The 23,762-nt window shown below is 39.1% G+C and overlaps 1 protein-coding gene across 3 annotated transcripts in view; it reads right to left on the reverse strand.

Annotated features, from left to right (window-relative positions):
• Positions 1-1,400: 1,400 nt before the first annotated feature.
• Positions 1,401-23,762, reverse strand: part of ptpro (protein tyrosine phosphatase receptor type O) — a 171,309-nt gene continuing 148,947 nt past the window's right edge. For all 3 annotated transcript variants that reach the window (XM_043713540.1, XM_043713539.1, XM_043713538.1), the window contains 10 exons: positions 21,017-21,052; positions 18,841-18,922; positions 18,065-18,155; positions 12,599-12,675; positions 10,698-10,832; positions 9,356-9,505; positions 7,466-7,620; positions 4,295-4,430; positions 3,566-3,686; positions 1,401-2,527 (listed from right to left, as the gene is read on the reverse strand). In XM_043713540.1, coding sequence (XP_043569475.1) covers positions 3,576-3,686; positions 4,295-4,430; positions 7,466-7,620; positions 9,356-9,505; positions 10,698-10,832; positions 12,599-12,675; positions 18,065-18,155; positions 18,841-18,922; positions 21,017-21,052 — 973 coding nt within the window. In that variant the 3' untranslated portion in view covers positions 1,401-2,527; positions 3,566-3,575. The remainder of the gene's footprint in view (positions 2,528-3,565; positions 3,687-4,294; positions 4,431-7,465; positions 7,621-9,355; positions 9,506-10,697; positions 10,833-12,598; positions 12,676-18,064; positions 18,156-18,840; positions 18,923-21,016; positions 21,053-23,762) is intronic.

The following is a 23,762-nucleotide window of genomic DNA, read 5'->3' on the forward strand; positions in this document are numbered from 1 at the left end:
GGGAAGTACTCCATTATAATCCTGGCTTATACCTTGCAGATGACAGACAGGCTTTGAGGACCCAGGCTGGGAGTTGACTACTGCAGACCTCCTAGCCTTTGGCTATAGTATGTATATCGTGAGTCCAGTTTAGTTTCTAGTCAGTACTAACCTCAAAGATGATAGTTGGGGATTCAGGAGTAGTCATGCCATCGATTTTGTGTCCTTTTGAAGATGGGCATTGCCTGGCACTTAAATGGCAGCAAACATCTGCACCCACGCATTATCTCAAGCCTGAATGTTGTCCAGGTCTGGACACACTTAATGAACTGCTTCATTATTTGAGGAGATTGTGTGAAGGATGCTGAACATTATGCACTCCACCTCACCACCTACATTACATTGGAGAGGATGTTTGGATCTAAGACATTACTGAAGGAATTCCTCAAGGTTGAGATGATTGACTTCTGGCAACCACAATCCTCTCCCTCTGTACTAGGCATTATTTTAAGCAGTGAAGAATATTCAAGTTTTGCTAGGCCGCCTTGAGGCAACATTCAGTGAAGTGCCATGATATCTAGGGCAGTCTCTCCCCCTTCCCTGAGAGTTTAGCTCTTTTGTCTGTAAATAAGATGCTTCACTGGGCATAGTTATGACAGACTGTTACACCATAAAATATCTGAATTGGTTTGGTTTGTTGTGCAATGAGGAGATTCTTGTCCTGATGTGCTGTACTGTTTCATGATGCCAATGCTCACTCCAAATTGTTTTTAAAATGTGAGTTTATCGTAACATCTTTAGCATTTGTTTGAAATGTTATTATTAAACACTTAGTCCATTATATCCATAGACTAAATAGCTTCTTGTCGCCAAAGATTTTTATTAGTTCCCAGTAAAATCAGGTTGTAAAATAAAGTCACAAGACAGTGCAAATTAATGATTTATTGTCAGAGAGGTTTTCTTATATCGGTGCATTCCCAATACTGGTACAATTCAAAGCTGAAAAATCTACACTACTGCAAGCCACCAAAAAAAAATAAATTAGAGATACTATTATACAAAGATTTAATGTACAAATATGATTTATGAATGGTACAAAAGTGACAAACAGCAGAACAAGTGCTGCACATGTTTCTGAATCTTCATTTAAGCACATAACATTAGAAATGGTATGTTGCTTTTGGTGTCGTTGTATGAAGGTGCAGTTCTGGTTTGGGCCTGAGTAACACATCACCGGTATATCAATGTGAAGAACTTATTCTCTTCTGCCTCACCGAGAACTTCGAAAAATTGATAATGTTGTGTTCATGGAGTATAGTTAAAACTCAACCAAATGTTGTGCAGCATCTGGTTGTTCCATTTAATTTGGAGTTCTTTTATTAGATACTCTTCAGATGCATTTGTAGATATCTTGCTTTTGAACCATAATGGTTTAAGGCTAGAGATTTGTATGGGGTAACATCCAATAATTTTACTGATTTTAATTTTTAAAAAAATTTAAAATCTTTTCAGAATGGTGCAAACTGGTACTCCAATAATTATGGTATCTCACTAACAATTAGAATTCTAACTGTATAAACAGGTCTGGTTTGAGACTAGCGGTTTGCTTACTGCTATAGGAGTGTGGTTCTCAATCACTTGTGTTGAATCTTGCTGTCAACTGTCCAGTATAACTTTTACTTCTGGGGAGTAAATTTCCTGTGACAATTCACTAGCTAAACTATAGCATCGTTGTGCCTTTTGTAAAATAAAACATTTTGCATGATTCAAATTCAAATTAGCATTCTTTTCTCCCTCATCTCATTTTTATTTAGAGCGCCAATTTTATGTGCAGTCATGTGATCGTGTTTTTTAAGATCTAGGTAAATTCAGCACCCAAAAGGGCAGTGTGTGTAGATGTTGGGAAATATTTATTATAACTGCTAAATGAAAACAGTGAATTTTACCTCCTCTGCAACACACCAAAACTGTCAAGACACAATGCATTACACAACATCAATTTATAATCAACAGTATGTGCATTACTGAGGAATACCTATCAGATCTGCAGTGCCAGATAAATCATCTTAATCACCAATCTCTGATGCAAATGTTCTTTATTGCATAAATACAATAATTCCATGAATTCCTCAGTCATTTCACAGTTTTTACCATTTAATTTAAAGTGTGGTTTTATTTGGCTTGTATAAGAAAGGCTAGACTATTCCTGGAAAGCAGACGTTTAGTGAAAGTTTATCTTTGTAACATGGTGCATTAACTGAACACGAGCAGTGGAATGCAATACACTTTATTTCTTCGTTATGGACTTGTTGCTTGTACCTACTTTAACACTTGTTTCATATGAATTTGGTCCCACACTGAATTTTCATTGGTGGAAATAGTCCAAAGACACTACAGGTACTTTTAAGGCATTGTTCCAGAGCACTTTTTTTTAATGTTCTTTTCTTTTATCAGCTCTCTCTTGCTAGCACTGGTCCTCTGTGGTTAGAGCCAAGCCCAGGATGTACCTGAAGCTTAGAATAAAGCAGTGTGCTGTAAAGTTTGGAATCTGAAAGACAGTAGAAATTATAGAACATGGGAAAGGATAAAATGATGAGTCATAGAGATGTACAGCACGGAAACAGACTCTTCCATCCAACTTGTCCACATTGACCAGATATCCTAACCTAATCTAGTCCCATTTGTTAGCACTTGGCCCATATCCCTGCAAACCCTTCCTATTCATATACCCATCCAAATGCCTCTTAAATGTTGCAATAGTACCATTTTCCACCACTTCCTCTGGCAGCTCATTCCACACACTCACCACCCTCTGCATGAAAAAGTTGCCCCATATGTCCCTTTTATATCTTTCCCCTCTCACCCTATGCTATCAAGTTCTGGACTCCCCCACCCCAGAGAAAAGACCTTGTCTATTTATCCTATCCGTGCCCCTCATGATTTTGTAAACCTTTATAAGGTCACCCACTCCAGGGAAAACAGCTCCAGCCTATTCAGCCTCTCCATATGGCTCGAATCCTCCAACCCTGGCAACATCCTTGTAAATCTTTTCTGAACCCTTTCAAGTTTCACAACATCTTTCCGATAGGAAGGAGACCATAACTGTATGCAATATTTCAAAAGTGGCCTAACCAATGTCCTGTACAGCTGCAACAAGACCCTCCAACTCCTTTACGCAATGAAATTGTAAGCTTAAGTCAAATTTTATATCAGTATTAATGTTAAGGGATTGCATCAAACTCAACTGGCAGGAAACAACCTGCTTTCAAGAGTGTTTCACATATTGCAGGCAAGTTAAAAAAACTATTATGGTGCAAAACATGGAGCTTTGGGAACCATGCCTGAAGATTAATTCCAAGGAATTCAGTGATATTAACAGTTACCTTCAGTAAGGCAAGAGCACAAAACACCAGGGCTTTGCATACATTCACACCCACAAAAAGAGGAAAATTACTGGAGTTTGGGGTGGGGGGGGGGGGGGGCGGGAAGAGAGTATCTTGGGTTGGCCATCTGCTCTAAATGCTAATTTTTCAAGTGAGCATTACATTAAGATAACACAGTTGCCACCATATAATGGAATTCTTACCTTTCAGGCTTCATAGCTGGGAGGGTCTAGAATTCTCATATATCACATCACTGTTGCCATACTGTTGCTTTCTCTTTTTCCACATCAGCTGCACGCACCGATGAATGAAAATGTACTGTTCCTGGGTGGAAAAAAATATTCAAAGTAAGATCACCACAACTTGGAGTCATTGTCATAGAGATGAACTTGTGGCAGAGTTAGAACAGTTCTGGCCTGGCTCCAATTTGTAGGGTTCTAGATGAAGTAGTGAGCCCAATTTAAAAAAAAACTTGTTACCTTGACGTTATACTTTATATTGATCTATATTTATCTTCTTGAAGATAATACAAGATAAATCAATATAACATATTTCTTGTGATTTTTAGGAAGGCCAGATAATTCCATAATTTTAATTACAGTTGTCTCTGTAGCCTATGTTTTCACAGGCTTTTTTTATTATGCAATGTTAAACTTGCAAATCAGTAATGACATTTCTAAATCAATTTCACAATATGTAGAGCATTTCAAAATACCCTGAAAACAAAAGCTGCTTCATCAGAAGCAAATCTGAGTAAGTTGACAAATTTTCCTATCTCAGGGGACAGTGAGGCAAAATTCCAAGAAAAATTATATAATTACACCCAAGCCAATTGAATTCTGAACTAGTTTGCATGATTCACGAGTAACTATATTATTAGTAGAAGTTTGCTTTCCCCAATGAAACTCCACTTGTACACATCTCTGACCTACCTCTGTCTGAACCATTGATGTTCTGTATGTACGCATTTCAGTCACCAGGCCCAGGATATCTACGTACTCATGCTCCTGGATGTGCTGCATAAGTCGGTCAAGAGCTATAAAGGTGCCCGTTCTTCCCACACCAGCGCTAGACATGTCAGAAGTACATTGGTTAAATCATTATTCCTAAAAAGAGGTCTCACTTTGCCAATTATTGGTTGACTGCATAGTCTTAAGTAATCAATTTAGTTACTGCAGTATGGCCATGAAAGAAGCTCTTATTACAGCAAATGGATATTTAATGAAACATGCACTTCTTGAATTTATACTGCCCTTAGGAAGGATGTCAAGATGTTGTGGAGGAGATGTATCCGATTGGTACCTAAGTGTGGAGAGCTTGGAGTTGTGAGCATTTAATGGGGTTTTGATGGGAACTCAAAATTATTTGCTTATTTGGCACAATGGATGTTGAGAAATTGTTTCACAGATTTTCTTACTAATCTTTTCTGAATCGTGTTGCAAGGGGGATAGTCGCAGCAAGTATAACTTTAATGATTTATAAATGCTTGCAAGAGGTTATACATTTTGGTAGGAAGAAGGGGTGTGGACTATTTTCTAAACTGAAAATATTCAGAAATCTGAAATGCAAAGGGACTTGGAAGTCCAAGTTCAGGATTTTCTTCAGGTTAACATGCAGGCTCAGTTATCAGTTTGGATGGTGAATGCAAGGCTAGCACTCATTTCAAGAGGGCTAGAATACAAGGACAGATGTACTGCTAAGGCTGTGTAAGGCTTTGGTCAGACTGTTTGGAATATTGTGCACAGTATTGCTGGTATTAGAGGTGGTTAGGAGAAAGTGAGGACTGCAGATGCTGGAGACCAGAGTTGAAAAGTATGGTGCTGGAAAAGCGCAGCAGGCCAGACAGCATCCGAGGAGCAGGAGAACTGACGTTTCGGGCATAAACCCTTCTTCAGGAATGAGGCTGATGTGCCAAGCGGGCTGAGATAAAAGGTGGGGGTGTAATTTTAGAGGTGGTTTACAAGAATGATCCTACGGGTTGAAGAGTTTGTTGTATGAGGATGTTGGGTCTGTGATATAGAGTTTAGAAGAATGATGGGCGTTCTGACTGAAAGGCCTGGATAGAGTGGAGAAGATGTTTCCAGAGCATAGCCTCAGGGATGAAGGGGCACCCTCTTCGAACTGAGACGTGCAGGATAACTTCAGCCAGAGGGTTGTAAATGTGTGAAACTTATTGCCAAGGAGGCCAAGTCATTGAGTGCATTTAAGACAGAAATAGGTTCTTCAGAGGTTCAAAGGTTACGGGGAGAAGGCAGGAGAATAGGGTTGAGAAACCTATCAAACATGATTGAAATAGTGGAAAGGAAAAGCGTCAAAATCTGCTCAAATTGTGAAAAGCTCTGCAGCAGTGCAACATTTAGCATACCCTCAGATATAGGAACAGAAATAGTCCATTGGGCTGAATGGACTACTTCTGTTCCTATATCTGAGGGTATGCTAAACGTTGCACTGACGCAGGGCTTTTTACAATTTGAGCAGATTTTGACACTTTTCCTTTCCAACTAATGGGCCAGCATTTCATGGTACAGTTAAGATACTTGATTGGGATCTGTTCTGTCTCTATTTAAGATGAAGTAAAGAAGAATATTTACGTGCATAATCCCAAGCACTTAAACCTGCACTACTACACTTGAAGGGCTTTTGCCCGAAACATCGATTTTATTGCTCCTTAGATGCTGCCTGAACTGCTGTGCTCTTCCAGCACCACTAATCCAGAATCTGGTTTCCAGCATCTGCAGTCATTGTTTTTACCTACACTTGACAGTATAGTTCAGGCATGTGAGAAATGCATCCTGAACAGGTCACCTCTCCAATCTTGTAAAGCAATGCCAGTGTAGCATTAATCAAGCCCTGGGAATAGGACTAGGCAGCATGTAACAGATGAAAACAAGATTAACTTTCAATTATAAAAGTTATCAAGGACTTCATAATGTTCAAGACTTGAAAGGCCATCTTCCCTAAAACTAATGCATTTTTCATTTAATATAATAAAGGGACAGAACAAGAAAAGTGTTAAACATGAGGTGGTTAGGATCTAAAATGTATGACTAGAAGCAGAATGCAGAATCATTAAGAGAGTTGTAAAAACATATCCTTTTAAGTTCTTATTATAGTGAAGAGGGAGCGTTCTAGGATTAAGTGAAAAATTCTTTCAGAAAGCTGTCACTGGTACAGTGAGCTAAATTACCTCTTTCTGTGATATACTGCCTTGCAAGGAGGAAGGGAAGGATACACACCTGTTTGAAATATACAGTGTCTCAAGCATTAAATCCTCATCATTATTGTGTATATAGAATAACTAAATTACGTATAACATGGTGATATAACGAATAGATAGACTGCTAATCTATGTTATAATATTGTTTGAGGAATGATTATTGAATAGGATACTGGGACTATTCCTTGTTCTGCTTTAAATAATGCCATGGAATTTCTTCTGCTCACTTGAATAATTTAGTATATCTCAAGAATCACTACCTATAATGCATCCAATCTATTGAAAGTAATCTGCGAGTCCAAGTTAATTCAAATAAGTGTGAAATGCAACTCCATTTCAATTAAAATAGGATGAGCCCAATTTATTTTGAAATTTAAAGAAAAACGGTAAAGAAACATTGAGAGAGATTTTGGAACAATTTCTGGGAGCAGTGGGTTAGATCAGTAGTAATGCATTACTATTTCTTACTTATAGATTTTTTTTTCTATTGAACCAACACTGAAGTCCATTTTATTTTACAGTAAACTTTTTATTATCTAACACCTATGGGGCTAAGACTGTGCCAATTGATCAAATATTCCAGATAACAGAGATCAACATCAACAATGTAAAATCACACACCAATAGAAATGTAATGCAGGGGGTATACACATCACTGTTATACTTTATTTACATCATTTTAATATTAATGCAACTTTTCCTTAAATTTACTAGAAGGGAGCCTTCTCAAATTTATCAATATTTGATATTTAGAGTGTGGTAAATAAATTTTTAAAACTATAATAATTGCACAGAATAATACTGTAAGCCTAGGTTTTTTTTGCCAGGTCACAAGGTGACAGTTAAAACAGTTAGCTGCACTAATAACATAATTGAATAGACTTACCTGCAGTGCACAACTATTGGGCCGGGTCTCTCCATTGCCTCCTGCCTGACCAGTTGTACGAACTGTAAGATGTTCTCTGTTGCACTAGCACTGGGCACACCATGATCTGGCCATGCCATGTAATTATAGTGAATCACTCTCTGAATTTCATCTGCCTGTAAAAAGGATACATATCTGGAAACTAATTACAGTAAACTGCACAAATTAAATTGAAGTAGGGTACGTTGAGTTCACAGTAAACAAATACCATCCCGGAAGAGAGAAGAACTAGACAATTCAGTTAATGTAACGTCGAGGAGGTGGTGGCCTAGTAAGCCAGAGTCCTAGACTAATGGGTTTGAATCACATCCCATGGCAGATGGTGAAATTCAAATTCGATAAATAGCAAACAATAATGACAATGATGTAACTACTGTCAGTTATTGTAAAATCTATTTAATTCACTAATGTCCATTAGCAAAGGAAACCTGCAATCCTTCTCTGGTCTGGTCTACATGTGACTTAATGGGCAATAAATGCTGACCAAGTTGCCCTTTAAAATGCACAATAAAGACATCATTGTTTTGCAATCAAAAAATCAGGGAGAATGAGGAGCCAGCATAGAAACATGGAAAATTTGAGGAAGGAACTGGAATTCTTGAAGGAAATGGAACTTAAATGGCCTGCTTTCCTCCCCGCCCCCCCAAAAGGGATTCTGAGTCCACCTACCCAGCCTCATTCCCTCTATTTGCAAATCCCTGGACATTATGGAAAATCCAACTAACCTGCATGTTTGGACTATGGGAGGATATACAAACACTATGCTGGCAGTTGCATAAGGGTGGAATTGAACCCAGGTTCCTGGTGTTGTGAAGCAGCAGTGTTTGTTCGGTGACTATTCCATATTTGGATGTGAGACTGAGTAGAGGTCGTAAGCCTGGTTAATATTTTACAGTCAAAGATGTCTCATACCCTGAAATAGCTACAAATGGTTTAATCACTTGTGTAGATAATTTTTCATATCGTGACTGTACCCACATTTTGTTTGGACATTCTCCCTGTGTCTGCGTGGGTTTCCTCCGGAAGCTCCGGTTTCCTCCCACAGTCCAAAAATGTGCAGGTCAGGTGAATTGGCCATGCTAAATTGCCCATAGGTTAGGTACGTTAGTCAGAGGGAAATGGGTCTGGGTGGGTTACTCTTCAGCGTCGGTCTGGACTGGTTGGGCCGAAGGGCTTGTTTCCACACTCTAGGGAATCTAATCTGTAGGGAGTCTAATCTAAACTAACCCCAGACCTGTCATTGGAGACACTTCCCATCATGGAGAGCATCAAAGGGGGTAGTGGTCATGGAACTTCTGGTGGATATATTTAATTAATTCAGTTAAAAAGTGAGCTTGAATTAAAAATAATTTAGACAAGTGAGTAAAATTAAATATGATTTTAGACCTATTGTACTAATACGCAATCAGATAATTGGAATTGTAAAATAAAACTATAACCAGAGCAGTTGTTGAGCCAGTGTCTAAATTCCACAAGCATTCTTGTTCTCTGTTAATCATAATGGTCACTCGCAGCTGCCATCCAGTGATACAAATCTGATTTGAACACCCCAGCTGTCGCTTTCTTCGAGCTATATTAATTTATCAGTAATCTCCCCATTTTCTTAATGGAGGCGTTTACACTTGCTGGAGTAAAACATCAATTCTCTCTGCCCCAAGGCCAATCAAATGCTGCCGCACGTGGCACAAACCAGGTCTCAGATTATAATCTCAACTCCACTCCTGCTTCAATAACATTAGTGATCATTTTCTTTGGAAGGGTGTGAAAATGCATTTATTTGAATTAAGTATCACCATCACACTGACTGACAGAACAAAAGGTTTACAGCAAAATCAGAGCTGAACAACTTACGTAGCTTACGTTGAATTCCCTGATGATCCATTCAGACTGATAAGTCTCCTCAGCCTGATCTGAGGGCTCTGATTCAAAAACCATTTCAACAGTGATGTCCCCATAACCAACAGGCTGTTCATTAAAAGGCCAATAATGGTCACATTTTACCTGCAAACAAAAATCAATTTTTCATCATTTTTTTAATTTGTGTAATTAATATGCATTTGTAATTAAAATGGCATTTAATCCTTTACTGCAAAAAGCTGAAGTATAACAATCTATTTCAGAACCATATGTCATGGCTTTGATAAACCCACACTCTCAATAACTGGCACAGTTGTGGTTTCTTTACCAAAGGACAGCATAGTTCCCTTATAGCAGGATCTAGATTGGTTACGGAGGTAAAAGATTGAATAGAATGGGGTTTATAGTCTCTGGAGTTCAGGAGAATGATGAATTTGCACTGACATATAGAAAATTTTCAGCCAGTTTAGTTTCTGTTTCCCTGCCTGAAGGTTATAAAACCAGGAACCATTTAGGAATGGGATAAGAAGAAAGTTCTTCAGTTAAAGAGTTGTGAATCTTCAGAATTCTCTCCTCCCTGCCTGTGCATGCACCGTCACAAGGTGCATTTAAAGTTGAGATCAATACATTTTTGGCCATTTCCACGCTATCCAAATAGTGTTAAAGTGAAGTTAGCGTGAAGATATTTTGTTACCTTGAATAGCAAAGCAAGCTCAGAGTGAGCCGTATATTACTTCTAGATATGTTTGAGTTATCATAAATTAATAAATATGTAATCTGTGGAGGGATTTAAAGATGAACATTTAAAATTTAAAGCATCAGGGCAATCGCCCATTACAGGCTAGTTAGGACATTCATGATGTGTGAGTAAGAGGTATCCAGAGATAAAATACCAAGACCAGAGACTCTCCTCAATAACTCCCTGTGCAGGGTGATTAAGATGCTGAAAATGTGTTGCTGGAAAAGCGCAGCAGGTCAGGCAGCATCCAAGGAGCAGGAGAATCGACGTTTTCAGGAAGGGCTCATGCCCGAAACGTCGATTCTCCTGCTCCTTGGATGCTGCCTGATCTGCGCTTTTCCAGCAACACATTTTCAGCTCTGATCTCCAGCATCTGCAGTCCTCACTTTCTCCTGGGGTGATTTAAGATGTCAATATTTCAGCAAATGTGGACTATGTACACTGGCTAGTGCCTAGAATCGGTAGTAAGTTCTGATAATGTATATAAAGTCATGATAACAAAAAATGTTTTAATGGAACATCAGTTTTGATGGCGAGATGGTAAGTGGACCAGACCATTACAGCTGTGGATGCTGTTAGTTTATTTAAGTTACTTGCCCGTCTCCTCTCAGTACATTGTGTAAGCATAACGATGATACAGGATTTCTGCTGCATTATCATTTTCCAAAAATCATTTCTGGTCTCCGGCAAGGGTCCTTGCGTTGCAATGTATTCACGTGCAGAGTTAAATCCCTGTGGAAAATAAATTACAGTTGACCTTTTTGTTCCAAAGACTATGGGTAATATAGCTAAAGTTCAACATTCCAAAACAATTGCCATTATGAGAAACATGAAACACTGTGCAGTGTTATCTATTGTACAGCATCCCATCTTGCTCAGCAGAACCTTCCATTCTCTGTACTTCAAGCAGTCCTTTAGTTGCTCAACACAGAATTATCCATATCTACTGGTTATACCTCATCTGTCAGACAGAATTTTTTATACACGACCCTTGCTAAAGGAGAGGTAGCCCCTCTTTGCAATCCCATTTTAAAATGCACCCTCTAAGATTTTTTTTAATATACACTTATGGGACATGGACTTTGCTGGTTGGCCGCTATTTTATTGCCTGTCCCTAGTTGCCCTTGTAAAAATGACAGTGAGCTGCCTTCTTGAACCATTGCAGATGATGTGCTGTGGGTTGACCCATAATGTCCTTAGGGGTAGAATTGCAGGATCTTGGTCCAATCGTGAAGTGATGACCATATTTTTCCAAGTCATGGTGGTGAGTGGCTTGGAGGGGAACTTGCAGGTTGCTGCCCAGATCCTGGGAATCATGTTATTGCAAGTTAATTCATCACTGTGACCAAACAGAAATGTCCAAGGGTTTCTTCTCTTTGAGTTAATGAATGGTAACTGAGCCATTACAGAACCATTATACTTGATCATACTGCTCTTCCCAAAAGGAGTAAATAAAATCAGCTGTCATTTGTACTCTTGATCATGATCCTGCTATTCTTGTTGGCCACAAATCTTTCAGTTTTGGGGAGATGATGATTATATTAGCATAGTGACACTTGTGAAATCTCACACATGGCAAGTCGCTACTGATTGAACCTGACAGTCACAGCATCAAATCCTGACCAAGAGTCTTCAGCTACTCGGGAGGAGGAATTTAAAGAAAGCAAGAAAAATAAAACTTTAAAGATCTAAACACTTGCATTCAAGTGGCAAATGTTAATTTTAAATAATGAAATTAATTGCGAAACTAGCTACATTTTCTCCCCTGAATGAGTGAATTGACCAAGTAACTTGAGAACTCAACTACCTGAAAATCTATGTTGTTGTGCCAGTTTACAGACCAAATTGGAGGAGTAAGCAGCTTAATTGAACATTTTGGTATTGATCCTCAGATACAAAGTTAAAAATGATACAAATCCAGGTTTATTTAGAAGCACTAGCTTTCAGAGTGCTGCACCTTCATCAGGTGGTTGAGGAGTATAAGATCACAAGATAGAATTTATAGCAAAAGTTTACAGTGTAATGTAACTGAAATTATAGATTGAAAAAGACCTGGATTGTTTGTTAAGTTTCTCATCTTTTAAAATGAACATGTTGGTTTCAGTTGGGTCTTCAGATCCTCAGATAGGTGAATGATTCAGACTGTTTAAAAATTAATTCCACTACTTTACCGCACTGAAACTGCTAAAGGACAATCAATTTAAATATTAAGCGTACAAAGTGGGCATTAAGTTACAAAGCATTTACAGTAATTGTGAGATATGACCAACTGTGGTTGGACTTGTTTGTAAGCTACTCCAAAAATACTGAGATGGCGTCAGGGTGGTTGTTTTGGTAAATCAAACTTTACAAAACCAGTGGCAGTGCTCTGTTTCTCATAGGGGGAAGGCATGGGATGTCATGTCAGTGACATCTTAATGAACCAAGTTCTCTCCAATTGAAACCACTGAGACTGAAAAAGAATGATTAAAAACTTCTGTACCACACCAATTACTTACAGGGATGTAGTTAGCATTGATGTAGTCCAAGCCCTCTTCATTGTGAAGAGATCTTAATTTCACTCGGCTGAAGTCGTCTGTGGAGAAAATGGCATCCAATGAAGACGTTAGATCTCTTTAAGTAACCTCTTAACCATATTTGAAAGGAATAGTAAGCCATTACGATGTACCTACTGCATATCTCAGTCAATTAGTGCCAAAATTGATAGGAGTATTTGCTTCACTTAAGTTGCCATTGGAGGGATAATAACAAATAATCAATGCCAAGAGACAGGTTTATCTCTAAATGCAACTGTGCAGATTAGGGCCTCAGAAATTGGGACACACGTTAATAGTCAATTCCTTTTGGCAAATTGTTTATTTTTTGAAAAGACAAAGGGACATCCGAGGAGCAGGAAAATCGACGTTTCGGGCCAAAGCCCTTCATCAGGACTGAAGGCAGGGAGCCTCCAGTGTGGAGAGATAAATGAGAGGTGGGGTGGTCAGGAGCTCAGAATGCATGATCCTTAATGTATTCTGAAGTTGCCCCGTTTAGTGTTGTTTCACTTTAATGTTGGTTATTTAATGAGTACCTGCCATTTTGTAGAAAGTCACTGGATTCATTATCACATCAGCTGTAATGTTAGTGATTGGGAGAAGCCTAAATTTGCTCCTTGCTCACATGTTAGAGATTAATCTTAACGTTGCCTCCGGTGTGGCCTGGCTGGTGCCTTCCTGATTTTTGAGTTACAGACTCATAATTTCCTAAAGTATAGGAGCAGAATAAGCCCATTTGGCCCATTCAATCTGCTCTGCCGTTCAATCATGGCTGATATGCTCCTCACCCCAATTTTCCTGCCTTCTCTCCATTTCCCTACAACCCATTACCAATTAAAAATCTGTCTAACTCCTCAAATTTACTCACTGTCCCATCATGCACCACATGTTGGAGCTGTGAATTCCACAGATTCACAACCCTTTGGGAGAAGTAGTTTCCGAAGTCATGGCTGCTCCCTACTTCTAACCCTTTGTCACCAGATGAGCTACATCCCTCTGTTGTACTTGTTTTCCTATTCAAGATCCAGATTCAATTTGAAGCACAAACTCTATGCAATGAAAATGCGTGTCCCAATCATTCAGAGCTACTGGGGCTTTATGCAACCCATGTGTTTATTAAAAGTAACTTGCAAAGTTGCTCCTGCTCTCTCCAAGGCCCTAGCTCAAAGCAAACATTCAGGAAAGCGAACGAGCAAATGGGGAGCATTTGAAAGCACGTGCACTATAAAAGAGCCAGCACTTCCAACCAGTGGGATTCACACTTCCATGAAGGAAGAGTTCCGGCTTCAGACTGCATTTAGACCTTGGCAGTGCAAGTCCAGGAGATGAACCAGTAAGAAGCTGAGTTGGGGAGTGAAGACGCAGACACTAATCAGAGGTCATGAAGTAAGGAAAAATGTATAACTGGTGGTGGCGGGGTGGAGGTTTGAAGAAATGAAGAGAGGTCCCGAGAATGGAAAGAAGCTATGCCAAGAAGTAGGATCGCCGATGAGAAGGAGATACGTCAAAAATATGAAAAAAGTTTCAAGTTGTAAATTTCAACTTATTCTAAAAGTTATTTCGTTTACCACTGAAGGAATTAAACAATGCAAAATGTTTTAATTTCGAAGGTAGAATAAATCAAACCATAACATGTAGGCCATTCAGCCCTTCAAATCTGCTCTGCCAATCAATGAGATCATTGCTATTAGCATAATTCTCAATTCCATTTTTGTCCCTTTGCTCTAAAATGTGTCTATCTCGGCCTTGAATAGACATAAACACCCAGCTTCTAATAAAGTGTTAATAGTTGGTTTTATGATAAGGAAGATCTTACTGTTACTACAGTATTAGTGTTGGTTCCTATGGTAACTTTGAGGACTTACTATAAACGAGCACAGAAGACTGGAAAAAGCAGTTTTGGTCTTTCTGGTCACCCCAGAATGATATTTACTGAGCTGTTACCTCTGATCTCATTCGCTGTCCCTGTTATCTGTGACCTTTGCTCTCACTACTGTCTACATTCAGTACTGTCCCTGTTCTATCTGAACTGTGGACTCTCAATCCTGCTTCTCCTCCAATGCCAAGTACTGTAATTACATTCATGATGCCATCAAAATGTAATGGAACATCCCAGGGTGCATCCCAAGTAAAGTCACAAAGTAAAATGTTTCACTGAGTCACACATTAAGACTTGAGCATGTCTCTGAAAGATAATCATGGTAGGAAGTTCTGTGCATGCACATTTTGAGAGACACCCTGCCAGTGAAAATTTGGCAGCATCCAAATAAGCCCAATAAATTTGAACAACAGAATGACATCAGTGAGAGAGATACTGCACATGTGGACAGCGTAAGTGTGATTAAAATTACTGATGCTCAAAAGGCCAGCTGAGAGGAATGCAGACCTTTGAGGTGTGTTGGCATAGAGGAGATGTTTCTTTTTGCTTTATTCATTCACAGGATGAGGGCAACTTGTATGGCCCATCCCTAATTGCCAAGAGGGCAATTAGGAGTCAACCACACCGCTGTGGGTCTGGAGTCACATATAGGCCAGACCAGGCAAGGATGGCAGTTTCCTTCCCTAAAGGACAGTGAACCAGATGGATTTTTCTGACCACAGCAATAGATTATGGTCATCATTAGACTCTTCATTCCAGATATTTATTGAATTCAAATTCCAGCATCTGCTGTGGTGGGATTTGAACCTGTGTCCCCAGAACATTATCTGGGTCTCCAGAGTAACAGTCCAGCGATAATACCACTGGGTCATCACCTCCCCTTACAGAAATGGGAAGAGAATTTGGAAACAAGAAAAATAATTTTAAAGTCTAGTCATTGCTTGACTGAGAGCCATTGTAAGGAAGGCAGATTTCCTTCTCTGATCTACGTTTATGAACTGATGGCTTCAAATCATTTCAATTACCCATTAAACTCACTTTCAATTCCAGATTTATTAAGCAGATTTAAATTCCAACAGATGCCTTGGTGAGGTCTGAAGCCATCTTCCCAGAGCATTATTCTGGGCCTCTGGATTTCTAGTCCAGTGACTTAACCACTACCCTAACAGCTTAGTGGGTGAAAGGCTCTTCAGTTGTAAGTGAAATTGGAGGTGAACTAGGAAAAGGCAGTAGTCATAGGAAAAGACAATGGCAGATGTGGGTGAACAGCAGTACCAAGGAAACAGACATTCCTTTGATTGAAAATAGCAAGATCAAGGGGATTGCCATGGATATGAGTTGGGGAGTTTACATTAAGGGAAGACGAGATGGCAGTGAGCTCAGTGAGGAGAACACCCTTAGTTGAAGTGAAGGTTGAAATGACTGAGCTTGAGACGGTACTGCGTGCAGAGGTGGAGGGAGGGACACAATGATGATACCTCAGTGAGAAAACTAAAGTGGAAAAGCCAACAGGGAAAAAGAGGATTGAAGTGGAGAGGTGAATGGGTGAAACAAGGTAAGATATTCAAGAGATGTCAGAGAAACAGGGAGTCAGAAGGGTGTGGTATTTAGTTAGTGTGATAGTTATTCTGCGGAATGGTCTAGGAAGGGTCAGTGATGGAAAATATTTGGCGGAGGAGCAATGGTTATGGGAAAAGTGTTATCACCTCTTAACTATGTTCTGTCAAGAACACTAAGTCAATGCAATCATCCACAAGCATTCATTGCTCATCAGGGTGGGCCATGTTCACACGTGAATTGACATTCTGAGGGAGTATAAAGCTCAATGATGTGACATTAATTCCATTTGCATTGTACTTAAAACCATATAAAAATAGTGCCATACTTCAACTCTTTAACGTTCTTGAATACCTCAAAGTTTCATAACATCTAGATTCTTCTGCATCTGAGAATTCTGCGGTAGTTCTCTGTCTAAGTAATATTATTTCCCTCTTTCTTGCTACTTGATGCCCCCTTCTCCCCTTGTTCCCTTTCTGCCATTCACTGAACTTCATTTTCCACATTCCTACTCTACTCCCTTGCCTCAACTCTATCTGTTTATTTATTACATTTCATCATAGAATCCCTACAATGTGGAAGGAGACCATTTTGCCCATTGAGTCCTCACCAACCATCCAAAGAGCATCTCACTCAGACCTAGCCTATCCCTGTAACCCAGTCCATCCCGGGACACTATGGGCAATTTAGCATGGCCAATCCATCTAACCTGCACATCCTGGGACTGTGAGAGAGAAAACTCACGCAGACACGGGGAGAATGTGTAAACTCCCGACAGTTGCTCAAGGGTAGAATTGAACCTGGGTCCCTGGCGCTGTGAAGCAGCAGTGCTAACCACTGAGCCACCGTGTCACCCATTAGTGGTCGTATATTGAAATGTTCAGGGTGGGCCTCTCTCATTTAATCCTAACTGCTTTCATCATGTTACTGTGACTGTAAAGACCACACCTTTTTATTTTGGACTGTGAACTGAAAATGGAAGCATGAACACTTTTTTAAAAAAAGGGGGAATAAAGTGTGCATTGAAGCACTTTGCAACACGTGGATTATAAACAGCAGCTCATTCTACTTGTGTCTGTATTTGGGACACCGAATAGTTTCTTCACTGATTGTATATTTTCCTGCCATCCACTGTTTTGGTGTCAAACTTTCTACCTTATGTGTCAATCATAATTGAGTGTGTGCTAGGGTAAAAAGTGGTATAGCTTAAGTTTAATAGTGGTAATTTAGTAATTAATAATCAATTTTCTTTGTTAAAGTAGAGGTATTGATTATAAAGTTATTTTTCCTGTTCATAACTAAACCTTAAGTTTGGTTTCCAAACTGCAGTCAGTCAGCCTGGTAAAATTGGATTTTGTGCCTTAATACACATTTGTCGAGGCTTAAGTGGAATAGTGGGGCTCATTTCTCAGCACAACGTTCCCAATTGGGTCATGCCAACACTCTGTGGTGGTTTAGGTGTTGCAGGATGGCTGGTGTGCAGAAGCAATACCTTCAGACCACTTTAGTGGACCTCTCCTTGAGCTGGTAGGGTAGATCTTCCCTGGGTCAGCGAGAAGGTATGGATTAATATTGCAGGACTGTTAGCAAGCTTAAACAGGACAATCGGCTGAGTCAGCAAAGTGGGACTGGTTGTGGCATGTTAGAGTTCAATGTGTAAATAAATAGGTTAAATGTCAAACCTGCAGTTTTCAACATTTTTCTCTAAATTATGAAAATACATCATAATATAAAAGTCCACATTGTAGAAAAAAATGAGCGCCTTCCAACACTTATCACTCAGACCATTAGTAAACCAATTGAACCTACGAACTGTTAGGAACAGAAACAGTCCTTTGGGAGTTTAATCTAAAAGCAACTTGGTTTAAAAGCTGCAGTGCATTTAATTTAAAGCTCTTCATGTTTCACAAGAATTACACTTCCAGACAGTGGAAAATGACGTGAGAGAGAGTTATTTGATGAATGCAGTATTGTATGACTCCGTAAATACTCACACGGCAGGATATTAGTGTAACGATTTTTACATCGATTCACTGGCAGTTCAGCTGCATCATGGGGTATATCCTGACCCACAAGCTTTAGATCCTGACAATGAAAACCAGAATGATAATGAGTTCATGGAAAGACATGATCGGCACGATAATGAGAAGGCACAAGTAGAAACACATGTACAAACACATGTTTGTTTAATATAAAAACAAATTGTAATCTAAATTGTAAAAAGACTTGTTCATAGTGGAGGTGGATCAGCTGACCTCTCAGGCAATGTGGTGCCATTAACATCACTCCAGTTTATAGACAAGGAACCAATATGATGCTGTGATGCTAGTCAGTTACTGAGGGAGACACTGAACAGAAATGGGAGACTTTCCCATTGGGGTTGGTGTTTGTAGAAGAGGGAAGAAGGAAAAATTTGAAATAAATCAGTGATAGTGAACCACAGCCTATTCTCACATACTGCCTATCTGACCAGACAACGTAGTGGCAGGAACATAAGGTAACAGTTGTTTGCCTGCTATCTGAGCTGAGCTATCAAGGGGGTTCGTTGGCTGGACAGCTGGTTGCTGACCCAGAGTGACATCAACAACGTGTGTTCCTGCGCTGGCTGAGGTGAGGCGACCCTCAGATTAAACTCATCACTGGTCATCTTTGTCTCTTGGACAGAATAGCCCTCTCGGGTTACAGTGACTTTACCAAGTACGTGCACGAGCAAAGAAAAGGAGGAGCAAATATTTCTGTAAGTGTCTCATTAGCTGAAGGAGTACCTTACCTCAAACTGCAGAGAGAATTTGTAATCAGAGTCTCTACCCATGTCCTTCAGATATAACTCAAAATCGTCCAGCTGAACAGGGCTATGGGAAGTGAACAGAACAGTCCATTAATTTTAACTCCTGTAATTGGCCTTAAAAAAAAAGGATGAATTCACATTAAAGATAAATTCACTTCTCAAGATGCCTTTGCTACGGCAGTGAAAGGTGACATTATTAGAACTTTAGTCAAGCGACTTCTGTTATTTCAAAATTATGTAAGTCACGCTCAAGCCTATTCAATTCATTTCTGGCCTATGGAAAGGACTGTTTAAAGTTACACTTGTAACATGTGTAAATGCATAGTTACATTTAGATGCAAATTGCTGGTGTAAACTAATGGGTTTGGGTGTACTGGAGACTTGTCGCACTGACTCTGTTAAATCACTGACAGGACACAGATACAACATGAACACAGCATTTACCACTCGCAAGGTTCTCCATTTTAAAAGCTGCAGCCAGAGGAAATCAAATGAGAGTTCCGTGGGTAAATGCGAAACAGTGTAAAATGGGTTGACCTGTTTTATATTTCTAGCAATTTTTGTTTTAAACAATAGAAGATGATAAACAGGCTACAGTAATTTTACGTTCTCAGTTTGATTAGCTCCATTCTCTGAGACAGGTAATATGTTCACCAATAATTAAACAAGAGCCTGGCTATCGCACACTTCTTTTTAAACACGGACTGCACATTGGGCACCTCAAAGGAATGGCATATGCCAGGTTATTTCTAAATATTTAAAATCTTTTTTGAGAGGGCTGTTAGTGCAGAGGTCATCAGTTTTTGTGCAACAAACCAACAGTTTCAGTTGAGCAATTCTGGGAAGCAGTGCACATCACCACAGAAAGGAAATGAGTGCAAACCAAAATGAACAACTTGCAGCTCAAAGTCATATCAGCAATTACTCATGTGCAAGGAGCAAGGATCAATAATTGGAAAAAAAATACCATCAATATTCTACAGTGCTGAGAAAGAAGCAGCTTAAATTAAAAAAAAACATTGCTCGGTCTAACCAGCTAAAAATAATCACAGCTGTCTGTGGTCTCCCAATACATTTTTCACTAACTCATCAGTTATGAGTATTACTACTCAGTGCTGACTTAGTGGAAGCTATTAAAATGAAAATAGGTTTTATTTTGACTCGTCATTATAAATTTAACTTGTCAGACCATTTAAAATGATTTCACCCTTTTGAGCCCAGTATTATAGTACAACGAATACAATCTTTAAAGAGGATGAAAGACTTGTGATGCACTTAGCTCCATGATGACTTTTCAGGTTCTCTAATTGAGTGAGGTTTCTCATGAGTAAAGAGGTGGGTAAAAACCAAAGCCATGTCACATCAGTGACTTGGTTATACATATGGCAGTTGCATCTTTTGTGCAACACATTATGACAGTGGTTGCTAGCCGTCCTCTTGCCTCAGAAATGCATGGGTGGTTACAGGCAGACCTTAAAATATGGATAAATGAGCTAAAAAAGAACCTTCATCTGTGCCATTGCCATTACCCGGTGAGAAATTCTGCAATGTATCATTATTGAGGACGATATTGTAACGAGACTTACTTGAACCCTGTAAGATTGACTGGAATGATTGTTAGGAGGATGTGGTGTGGTCAGGAAAGCAATCTCAGTATCAAGTTGCAATCCATGATTTCTGATTGACATTTTGATTGGGTTTTTGCAAAGATTGGTCTTGGTCTTAAATAGAGACTTTGAGAAAGACTCCTGTGTGCCCCAGATGGTCAGTGCTTCTCCATAACTGGGTTGAAGAAAAGTTGTACATCGAGATCTGAACTTTATAAATCAGCAGCCTGATGGAGACCAGATCCAACAGTTTTCCTAGTCTTAGGAACACATTTTCCTCTTACACACAATAAAAATTTACAGGAAACATCTACTTTATAAGACTGCAATGTTGTATCTTCCTGCACCTGAAGATCCTTGTAGATCTATCTGGAATTTACAAAGGCCCTATTCTTCTGCATCGGTGTTGGAGTTGTGCAAAGAAGCAAGCCTGATTTGTAACATGGGATAGATACACTTGAGTTTACTGGTACTGATACCTCACTGTCTAACACTTGGATCAGAACTATTTTTGATCAGTTTCAAGTTCATCAGAAAAGTGCTGAACATACTTGGCCAGTTTCCTCTTCTTCAATGCATATTTATTCCTGTAATTAAAGAACATCTGATTAGAAAGATGCCATCTGTTTCTAGCTTCAGTAATGAACATTATGAAACTTCCTCAATTGTAACAAACAGCACACTTGAACATAATTTGGAAGTCATTGTTCCAAAAGACTCTCAGTAACTATCTACACTTGAATATAACTTACAGTAAAAAAATGATTTCTTATCCCCTTCTTTCCTGAGTCATTTCCATTTTACTAACCTGGTATTTGATAAGCACACATCTCAATCCGATGAAGGAAAAGTCGCTATGGATTAAAGGCTAGGACAGAATCCATGCAGGTTGGTAATAACTGACACAAAATATTGATAAACATACAATAAAATGGAGCAAATGTGATTACACAATGAAAAGGATCTGGCTGGACATAGAGGCAAACACAAGGGTAAGTACAGCATTCACAACAGGGAGCCATACTCAGTGTAAGAACACTGTGTCACCAGTGTGTCTAACAATGTAGTGGCGTTGTATGTAAAACTATATGTGCTTCAGTTATTCAATCTTATAATATCAGCACATTAATATATACATTACTCATGATTGTGATTTTACATGTATTTAACATGTGAATAGTATTAATACTTACATTTTGTGAGAGTATAATGTATACTACACATATAGCACTGCATAATGTATACTATATTATGTTATTATAGTATACAATTAGTATAGTAATATACATTAGCATACTTTAGGACATGGCTACATTCGTTACTATTGTTACTAATGAAATATAGGTTTGAGTTAATGTATACTGTAGAAGAAGCATGTCTGTATTGTTTATTTTATTGGCAGATTACTGATTTATTGTATGGTTCTCATATATTACCTTACTGGGATATCTTATAAAGTAGCAGTGTTAAATACCAATATACCTCATTACATAGATATGTTGATTCATAGTGAAAGTAGAAACTTGTCAAATTCACGACACAGCAAGCCGTTGAAAATCGACATCCAAAACAATCCAACTTTCTGGCTCTTGGCCTCTAGGGTTCGAGGTTATGGCACCTCCACCTCCATTTATGATTTTAAATGTGATGAGAGTTCCTACTTTGACTAGCCTTTCAAGCACCAGGCTCCAATGTGCTTTCATCCTGCAGGTGGATCCTGCATTTCCTCCTCTAATCCTCTATCAATTATATTAAACCTGTACCCTCTGATGATTGATCTATATGCCAAGGGAAATTGGTTGCATTTATTCACTCTATCCTGGACCTTCGTAATTTTATACACCTCAATTAAATCTTCAAATATACTACAGTATATATTAACATTTAATGCCATAACCTAACCAATATAGCTAATGATATTTACATTCATATTTGTTAATAAATCTGAATGTAGGCACATCGATCACTAATTCAATGCACTTGAATTAGTTCTTCATCTTTTCATGCAGTGATGTAGTTATCAATATTTTTTACAATGTAGACTTGTCTTTTACTAACTTCCCAACATAAGACATATTCCCAGGTACATAAACAGTTACTAATTTTAAAGAGCTTGAGTTTAGGAATTAATAACCTATTTAGCCACTGAAATTCTATAACTGATGATAAAAATGTTAAATTTGGAACCTAAATCTACTGCCTGTTTACTCATTAGCTTGTTCCTGCTGATTCACATTGGCTGCTTGATTTCCCACTTATTCATTTAAAATCTGTATCCTAGTATTGCAGTCACATTGAGACCTCACCCAGTTGCAAATTCAGCAAGTCTTACAACCCTAACAAAGCCAAGCATTCTCCAGTACTGGCGTTGTTTAAAACAAAGAACAAAGAAAATTTACAACCCAAGAACAGGCCCTTCGGCCCTCCAAGCCTGTGCTGATCCAAATTCACTGTCTCAACCTATTGCCCAATTCCTTAGGATCTGTATCCCTCTGCTCCCCACCAACTCATACATATGTCTAGACGCACCTTAAATGAATCTACCCTGCCTGCCTCTACTACCTCTGCTGGCAACGTGTTCCAGGCACCTACCACCCTTTGTGTAAAGTATTTTCCACGTTTATCTCCCTTAAACTTTTCTCCTGTCACCTTGAATGTGTGACCTCTCGTTATTGAATCCCTCACCCTGGGAAAAAGCTTATCTCTAAACACCCTCTCTATACCCTTCATCTCCTGCTTTTCATTCACCTGGCAGCCACACCATCATCCATCTGGGCCTTACACGCTGGAGTGTTCTTCCTCAAACTTTGCTTAACTTTAACCATTTGGTCACTTCTCCTCTGGCTTGGCGATCATTCTCGCCTGATTTTTCCATAATAAAGTATAAATTTTGCTGTAAGTTAATTCTTTCCTAAGGCCCTTGGTCAATCCAATTTGTTATTATTTACAGGATGTGGGCATTGCTGGCTAGACCAGCATTTATTGTCCATCCCTAGTTGCCCACAGGGCAGTTAGAGTCAACAACATTACTGTAGGTGAGTAGTCACATGTAGGCCAGACTAGGTAAAGATGACAGATTTCCTTATAGGACATTAATGAATCTGATGCCTGTTTTTTTTTTAATACAATAATCTACAGTCTTAGTAGGACACCATTGGACCACCTCTCCATTGCAGTCTTTTATTGAATTCAAATTTCACCATCTGTGATGGTAAGAGTCTAACACCTCCAGAACGTAGGCCTGGGGTTCTGGATTGCCAGTGCAGTGCCATTACCACCTAGTCACTGCCTCCCCTA

The sequence above is a fragment of the Chiloscyllium plagiosum genome, chromosome 23 (genome assembly GCF_004010195.1).
Source record: "Chiloscyllium plagiosum isolate BGI_BamShark_2017 chromosome 23, ASM401019v2, whole genome shotgun sequence".
In the NCBI taxonomy this organism is placed as follows: Eukaryota; Metazoa; Chordata; class Chondrichthyes; order Orectolobiformes; family Hemiscylliidae; genus Chiloscyllium; species Chiloscyllium plagiosum.